Source organism: Metarhizium robertsii (genome assembly GCF_000187425.2).
Source record: "Metarhizium robertsii ARSEF 23 chromosome Unknown MAA_Scf_4, whole genome shotgun sequence".
Lineage (NCBI taxonomy): Eukaryota > Fungi > Ascomycota > Sordariomycetes > Hypocreales > Clavicipitaceae > Metarhizium > Metarhizium robertsii.
The window spans coordinates 647698-656212 of NW_011942182.1; the positions used below are offsets into that span (position 1 = coordinate 647698).

At 55.7% G+C, this 8515-nt stretch overlaps 4 protein-coding genes across 4 annotated transcripts in view; 3 read left to right on the forward strand and 1 right to left on the reverse strand.

The window, feature by feature from the left end:
• Nucleotides 1-167: 167 nt before the first annotated feature.
• MAA_09875 (uncharacterized protein) lies at nt 168-1263 on the forward strand (the record flags this gene model as incomplete). Its single annotated transcript, XM_007827873.2, has 2 exons — nt 168-831; nt 890-1263. 2 exons carry the CDS (start codon nt 168-170, stop codon nt 1261-1263), a joined length of 1038 nt encoding a protein of 345 aa, XP_007826064.2.
• Nucleotides 1264-1823: 560 nt separating this feature from the next.
• MAA_09876 (GrpB domain protein) lies at nt 1824-2438 on the forward strand (the record flags this gene model as incomplete). Its single annotated transcript, XM_007827874.1, has 1 exon — nt 1824-2438. One exon carries the CDS (start codon nt 1824-1826, stop codon nt 2436-2438), a length of 615 nt encoding a protein of 204 aa, XP_007826065.1.
• Nucleotides 2439-4149: 1711 nt separating this feature from the next.
• Nucleotides 4150-6658, forward strand: MAA_09877 (Alpha-N-acetylglucosaminidase; the record flags this gene model as incomplete). The annotated part of the gene is made up of 3 exons (XM_007827875.1): nt 4150-4409; nt 4525-4670; nt 4740-6658. The coding sequence occupies 3 exons, from the start codon at nt 4150-4152 to the stop codon at nt 6656-6658; spliced, it is 2325 nt and encodes a 774-aa protein (XP_007826066.1).
• Nucleotides 6659-7801: 1143 nt separating this feature from the next.
• MAA_09878 (FAD linked oxidase domain protein) overlaps nt 7802-8515 on the reverse strand; it is a gene marked incomplete at both ends in the record, with an annotated part of 2056 nt that continues 1342 nt past the window's right edge. The window contains 2 exons of the mRNA XM_007827876.2: nt 7802-7832; nt 8080-8472. Of these exons, the coding sequence (XP_007826067.2) occupies nt 7802-7832; nt 8080-8472 (424 nt within the window). The remainder of the gene's footprint in view (nt 7833-8079; nt 8473-8515) is intronic.

Below are 8515 nucleotides of genomic sequence, written 5' to 3' on the forward strand. Positions count from 1 at the left end.
GGCTAAGCAGGCCTGGCACCAAGTGCCAGCTGGCAGGCATCACTAGTGGTCGTTTATGCATTTCAACTTTCCACCACATCTCTTTTTTCAGTCTTCACGCTTTTCATATTTTCTAAAAATCTTCCATTTCCACAACTTCATCTCCTCTTCAATCACTACAAATCCAAATGGAGGATTCTGTTCTCGGCAGGAAACGTCAAAGGACGGACACAAGCCCCTTCGACGATATGGATACAGAAAGCCAGAAACCCGAACCCCAGTCACCGAGAAAACCTTCTGTAGGCGGCGAAAGCGTAGTTTGGGAGCCCTTTGGGATACCTCAGAGGAACAAATTGCGCCTTGCTGTTGGGCCCGAACGGATATCGATTGTAGTAGACTACTGGGCAATCGAGCACATATCTCCAGTCCTACATCACATGATTCGCAGGGCCCTGGATGACAGAGGACTTGCAGAGAATGATGAACAATACGTGGAGCTGCGTATTCCGCAAGAAAAGCCCGAGATCATCATGATATTCCTCGGGCTCGTCTATGCGACACGACTTCCGCAGTATGACAACATCACTCCATCACAGCTTCTGGACTTGGCATTACTCGCCGATAAGTGGGTGTGCACGGATCGTCTTTTTTATAGTGTCGAGTATTACTTCTCGCGCCTCGGATTGTTTTCCTCGCCTGAAGGCCTCTGGCAAGCATACGCGGCCTCGTACATGCTAGCAAAGTCCAACTATTTCCAAGTCTATAGCAACCGGCTGACCTCCTCGTACCGAGGATCATTTTTACCCTTTGTGAAATTGATGCCTGACATTGCCCTGAGTGCAAGGCTTTGCCGTACGTTTCTTTCACCCTACAGGTACATGCTGATCTATGTTTAGCTGATGCAAACTAGTGGCCTTGGAAGAGAGACGATCCGCTAGGGGGGGTCTCAACGGTACCAGTGGTATTTTGTGCCTTGATTGTTTTCGCAAGGCAACGGATAGCTTTTTGCCAAACCGAGACTGCTCATCTTGTAGAGGTTGTCTGGCGACACTCCCACCAGCATCTTTGACTCCACAAGAGCTGCCCGCCGCCACGAACATACCATTTGCTGAGAAGACCGCCGACGGCTCACCTACAAACATAGAGGGGTCCAAATCCGCTGGATTCAAAGGCTTTTCGGGGAAGCTGCCCAAGATGGTGCCAGCTCAGACGGCGGAAGAAGGTAAACGTGGACTGCGACTCGTTCCTGCTGCAAGTAGTAGCAGCACGCCTACTCGACCCTAAAACGAAAAGGCTGTTACCCAGCTTGGAGCCTAGAAGACAGAATCTGTCAACGGTCAACAGGTAACATGAAAAAAATAGATTAGGACTCATCATTTCTGCCAGAGTGCTGCTGCCGCATATACGTCGGTTTGTTTTGTCAAGCTTTCTTCTGTTGGTTGGAATGTGGCAGATTACGCATGAGACGGAAATGATGGATTCATGCAAGACGCCGAAAGTTAGTCCCTTCAATTAGCTACCATTTCGCAGAATAAATGCTCATGCATCAAATCAAACTTGCTCCTTTAGGAATCGCCCGGCAAAATGACTCACCGGCAAGTCTGACAGCGCCACGCAGCGGAAGTGGCTGTCACTAACACCCCAGCCATTCAATCAAGTGCTGCGCTGACGCAGATCGAATGGTGTAAAGGTGCAAAAATACGACTACGAGCCGGCGTGAGTAAAGACGGTCAGTGTCAAATATATATACGGGGGCCATGGGAATACAAATTGTATTCTTTCACACTCCTTTCAAGTGCTTGAGAGAGAGAAAAAACGTCGCCGTCCCAACCTGTCGCCGAAAAATGCCCCTCACGCCGCAGCAAATCGTCACCCGCACCGAAGAGGACCCCAGTGGCATAGAGCGCATCGCCACGCGAAAGCTTTCAAATAGTATACTGGAAATCGTGGAGCCGGATCCCACCTGGCCGCAGCAGTTTGAACGGCTCAAGGCGCGCATCGTGGATGCCCTTGGCGACACTGCACTTGCGATTGCACACACCGGTTCCACCAGCGTCCCCGGACTGCCTGCCAAGAACATCATCGACATTGATCTGACGGTGAGGGACATTGGCGATGAAGATTCGTACGTGCCGCAGCTCGAGTCCGCGGGGTTCACATTCCTGCTCCGCGAGAGGCCGTGGCACGAGCACAGGCTGTTCGGGATGGGATGGGACCCGACGCCGGTGAATCTGCACGTCTTTGGGCCGGATTGCCCGGAGGTCGAGAGGCATAGGATCTTTCGGGAGTGGTTGACGGAGAATGCGGGCGACAGGGAGAGGTATGCTGAGATCAAGAGGGTGTCGGCCAGGGAGTCGAGCGACAAGGGGGAGTCGATGATGGAGTATAACGCGAGGAAGGAGAAGGTGCTGCGGGAGATTTTGGACAATGCATTTAGGGCGCTAGGATATATAGAGTGATGATTTGCGTGCGGGAGAATTGGCGGTTGGGTGGAGTGGTGAGGGTAGAATGTTGCTTGAGATGCACGTTGTTGTGAGGGTGCCACGTATAGAATAAAGACTGGCGGCGAGAAGGTAAATTGTGATTGTTCATGTGCTATCAATATTACAGGGCAATGAAGACTATTTGCACCAGTTGACCTCTTGCAGGGTGGTCTTCCCCTGTCGGCTGCCTGATCAACTGTCGTGGAGTAATCGGTGATGCCGGTGTAGCACAACAATGCGCATTACTCGGCATAATAACCACCGATAATCATACGGTAATAGGACAAGACTCCCGTCGCCTGCATCAGTTCCACGGGACTGTGCATTTTGATCAATGCATTTTGCCCTCGTGACGCAAAGTTGCCTCTGGTGCGTGGCTACCCTGGACATGGGACATGATGGTAGAATCCGATTCGAAGCGTGCCACCGTACTTCGACTCCTGCCATGTAATTCAGAGTCGGTATCGCCATCATCCACCAGCAGTGCGCAGCAGCATCGCTGTGACAAGGCCGTTTTGCAACAATGAACTAACTCAACGTCACGGCAAGATGCTATTCCGGGCTCCGTATCCGGAGGCCACATCACACTGTCCCTCACACTGTCTTTCCCCCACGTACATACGATGCAAGCCACCAAGTCATCTTCCTATGCCCAAGACATGGGCCCAACCAACGGAGCGACTGCGGCACCCCAAGTTTATTTAACATGCACGTGCCGATTTCCCCTTACGAGGCAACCTTGCGCTGTCATTGGAGGTCATTGGAGGTTCCCGCCGAGTGTAAAAATGGGGGAGCCCGCACTTTGTGAGTTGGATGTTCCCGCCCCCGTCATGGATAGGCAGTGATGACAATGTGTCTCATTGTCCTAAAGGAATAACAAACAGCCTACAGAGTACAACAGTCCGAACTATGGCCTGTTGATTGGATGCCGTCATGTGGTGTTTGCAGACGCTGTGCGTTGGCCGACTTGGTCATGCTGCATGATTCCGCAGGATTCCCCTCGCGACGAGAGGATGAAAATGGTTCTTTCGCTGCTGGATGCAACACACCATGGCGCACCTTGACATGGCCTTGCAATACGGAGCACTTTACGGCTGTTCCCGCCAACTTGGGCCTGGGAAGCTAAATTGCCGAAACACTGGCCCCTGTCAGGCCTCGCAGATACGGTCGAGTGCCGTACAATCGTGAGTTCCTCCCCATCACGGCATACCACGCCAAGGACACAGCCCACGCCTCGCGTGCATCCAGTTCTCTTAGCATCTTTTGTGTTGACGCTACACCAGGCATTTAGTATATTTCTGTGTGTTTTGACTCTCCGCGCTCGTCTCCGCCTTCCTGCATTCCACCCCCTTCGCTTCCGCCCCCGTCTGCTAGTCTCCCTCAACGTACAAGACCTATCCCTGCCCCGCCAAGAAGACCGATTGTGCTTGGATCGTGGGGAGACGACACTAACAGGCGGGTACGGAGTAGTGCAACTCGTTCAAAGGAAAGGGCGAAAAAAAAATACAAATACATGGACGGTCTCGCGCCGCCTACCCGGGCCTTTTTTCTCATCAGCGACGCGTGAAGCGGGAGCATGACTGGATTTCAAGCCGCCGCGCATCTGGATTTCCGTCATTCGCTTCCCGCATCTACCTAACATTCCGTCGTCTTGGGCTTGTGCAGACGAGGCCTGTCGAGACTCGACATGGTTCGCTTGCGACGCCTGGCGCTCGCCGCGGTGCTATCGCTGCCAATCGCAGACGCAGCAGCAGCAACAACAAGCGGCATCTCCAAATTGGCAGATCGGCTATTCAATGGACAGGGAAGCGCGTTTGAGTTTGTCCTCACCACTCGCCCCGAGGACTGGTCGCGTTGGAACCCGCCCGTCAACGACAACTACACGGTTCAGGGTGCCCGTGGAAAGATTCGCGTCGAGGGAACATCGCTGAATGCGCTAGCCAGGGGGTGAGTGTTTTGCGTGTGAATTCCTGGCATGTTTTGCCATCATGGAAGGGCGCCTGATCCGACTGTCCGTGTCTGCTTTGTTGTGTACCTTTTTTGCTGACAACCATTTATACAGCCTGCGACACTATGCCAATGACGTCTTGCAAATGGACGAGTTTTGGTTCGTCGATACGTACAAGACGGCTCCCCAGCATCTGCCTGCCCCGAAAGAACCCTTGTCCGGGGCCAGTGTTGTGCCATGGAGATATAATCTCAACACGGGTGAGTTGCCAAAATTTCTGGCATTTCCAATAGGCGGGAAAGAAACACCCACTAACCAACCAAAAAAAGTCACCTTCTCGTACACTTTCCCCTGGTATCAGTGGGAGGACTGGGAGAAGCTCCTCGACTGGGCGGCCCTGCGAGGCGTTAACCTCCAGCTCGCCTGGGTGGGCTACGAGAAGATCTTCCTCGACAGCTTGCGAGAACTCGGTCTCTCCAACGAGGACATCTTGCCCTTCTTCAGCGGACCGGCGTTTCAGGCGTGGAATCGGTTCGGCAACATTCAGCGTTCCTGGGGTGGCAAGGGAGACTTGCCGCTGGCTTTTATCGAGCAGCAGTTCGAGCTGCAGAAGCAGATTGTCACGCGCATGGTAGAGCTCGGCATTACGCCTGTGCTGCCCGCGTTTCCCGGCTTCGTGCCGGAGAGCATCAAAAAGGTCCGGCCCAACGCGAATCTCACCGTCTCGCCCAACTGGTTCGCCCCTGCCCCGGACAAGTACACGAGGGACCTGTTCCTCGACCCCCTGGACGACACGTACGCGGAGCTGCAGAAGCTGTTCGTCACCAAGCAAATCGACGCCTTTGGCAACGTCACCAACGTTTACACGCTCGACCAGTTCAACGAGCTGTCCCCCGCGTCCGGGGACACCGCCTACCTCCGGGGCATCGCGCGCAACACGTACGCCGGGCTCACGGCCGCCAACCCTGCCGCGGTGTGGCTTCTTCAAGGATGGCTGTTCTTCTCGAGCCGCAACTTCTGGACGCAGCCTCGCATCGACGCCTACCTGGGCGGCGTCGAGGACCACCAGGGCATGCTGGTTCTCGACCTATACTCCGAGGTGAATCCGCAGTGGCAGCGCACAAACAGCTACTCTGGGAAGCCGTGGATTTGGTGCCAATTGCACGACTTTGGGGGGAACATGGCCCTTGAGGGCCGCGTCCAAACGCTGACGTCGGCGCCGATCGACGCGCTCGCGCAGTCAAAGTCCCTCGTGGGATTTGGCCTGACGCCCGAGGCGTACGAGGGCAATGAGGTTGTCTACGACATCCTCCTGGACCAGGCCTGGTCCGCGACGCCGCTCGACACGCAAGCGTACTTTGCGTCGTGGGTGACGAAGCGCTACGCAGGCATCTCCAGCATCCCCTCGGAGCTGTATCGGGCATGGGAGATCCTCCGCACCGATGTGTACAGCAACACCCGCACCGACATCCCGCAGGTCCCCGTCGCGACGTACCAGCTCCGGCCGGCGCTGTCCGGCATCGCCAACCGGACCGGCCACTTCCCCCATCCCACGGCGCTGCACTACGACCCCCTCGTCCTCCAAGGGGTGTGGAAGCTCATGCTGGAGGCTTTGACGCGGCAGGGCTCGCTGTGGAAGGTGCCGGCATTCCAGCTAGACTTTGTCGACGTCTCGAGGCAGATGCTTAGCAACCAGTTCGACGTGCTCTACGCTGACCTCGTCAACGCCTACAAGTGCAGCACCGGCGCCGGCGGGAGCCGTGAACTGCGCTCCAATACGCCAAACTGCGACGTCAAGGCCGCCGGCGCCAGGCTCCTCTTCCTCCTGTCCACGCTCGACCTCACCCTCCTCACCAGCCGGCACTTTGCGCTGCAGAGCTGGGTGGACGCCGCCAGCGCCTGGGGCAAGGCCGCAGGCAACGAGGACCTCTTCACATTCAACGCCCGCAGCCAGGTCACGGTGTGGCAGGTGAACGCGACAAATCTCAACGACTACGCCGCCAAGGCCTGGGGCGGTCTTGTGGGATCGTACTACAAGGGCCGCTGGTCCATCTTTGTTGATGCGCTCGTCGCGGCGAGCTCGTCCGGGTCCTTGGACGAGGGTGCCTTGGCACGGAAGTTGCAGGTCTTTGAGGCAGAGTGGCAGGCTGGCAAGCAGACGGTCGAGCAGGCGACGCCGCAGGATTTCAGGGCCGTGCTGGCCGGTCTGCAGGGCAGTTGGCCCGAGTTGTTTCTCAAAGTGCAGTAAGGTGTAATGATGTGATGATTGGACTATATGAGGTAATTGGCTGCACTGCATGGCCAGCGTTGAGGAATAGCATGGATGTTAATGAGTCTCCTTCCAGTTTCGTTTCGTATCTCGATACATACAATATATATACCCTGTTGCCGGCTCCAGGACTGGCTTTATGAAAGTTTTTCGACCCGTCACTCTGGCAACTTGTCTTACACAGTCAGTCACTAACATTAGTGTCCGTGTAAGCGGGAACGAAGCATCAGAAAGTATCCATGGTACGGGGGACAACGATGTAGACGACGGCAAGGTAAATTCAACACTTGGCAGCGTCGAGGGTTGGATTCCCAAATGCAGCAAAAAGTGCCATCACCAACCTGGCGTCCTACCCGTTTGCACTCTATCATAACCAGCGAATGGCGCTCGTCCGAATAGACGCATTGATGACCATCACCCAGCAACGCAGTGGCCCGCCACGGCCACACATGCGACATGCAGAGCGGCCAGCCGCCCGAATGCGGTAATCCAGACGGCATTCACGGCAGACGCTCTGCACAATGACACATCGAACGCACATGGATCTTGGCACACGAAGCCGCACGCTATTTCCATCTCGGCGGCTCTACGACAAACTCCGAGCCTGGGCATGTTGATGAGGCACGCGTGGGCTTTTTTTTTTTTTTTAACGCGCTTAGCTCCGGCTTCTGGGGCTGAGGAAGCAGCCACAAACCGCTGCGGCTTTATTTTCACAGGGCTTGTCATTGGGTTCATGGCGGAGATGGAGCCCGCGTGATATTGGTGCTGCTTTAACCCGGGACGGCGACACGCCACTCGATGAAGCTCTGGGGTCGAGGATGCCGTTTTATACGGTGTGAGAAGGGACGCTATTATGTCATTTGACTTGCCTTTGGATACCGTTATGGAATGAAGATTGGCAGTGGCTTTACATGGGTGCTTGATATACACTAGAGTCGTGGTTCGACGCTTTCCAACATCCAGCAACGGTTGTCAAAGCACATATATTTTCGCCATTTCGATTATGCAAGGAACCTGGCGTTTCGCTTGCAGTGTCAAGGGCAGGAATCCAAGGGGGCTAATACAGCCACGGCCTGGCAGTTTCGAAGAGAAGGTTTATTATTAACACTACGTTACAATTTCTTACCGAGGCCCACGGGGCTTATTATCAAGACTATTATACAATTTCTGGTACCCAGCACCACGGGGCTTATTATCAACAACATTATTATACAATTTCTGGTATCCAGCACCGAGCACGAGACATGCTGCTTCACGCCGCCGCGCTATTACTGGAGCCGATCCGCCTCACCAGATACAACGCCAGCCCCCAGTTTGGCTGCAAGGAAACGCCGACTCTGCACACGACGAGAAACACAAGCGCCCACACGACGCTCGCCATCCACAAAGGCCGCACCCACGATGGCACCCAGGACGAGCTGGCCGGAGCTTGCAGCAGCGCCGCCCTCGCGACGTTCTTGTTGTACCGCAGCCGGTTGTGCGGATCAAACGCCTTCTTGAGCGCACAGATGCGCGCCCACTTCTCCCGGGAGCCGTACAGATTCCGCAGCCACTCGGGCCCCTGGTCGCAAGAGAGGTTCACGTAGCCGTTGCGCAGGGAGAGGGGTTTCATGGCGGCCATGACGCCGTCGACCCAGCGCACAAACTCGGCGTCCTTGTCCGGCGTGTCCCACAGGCCCAGCACCTCCCACATCCAGTTGGCCCCGCGGCGCGAGTAGGCCGTCGAGTCCTCGGGGAAGTCGAGGTTGGCGCCGCCGAGGCACGGGAGGGCGATGGCGACGCTGGGGCCGGCGCTGGTCGGGGCCGGCGCCGCCCTGACGGCGTCCACAACGACGG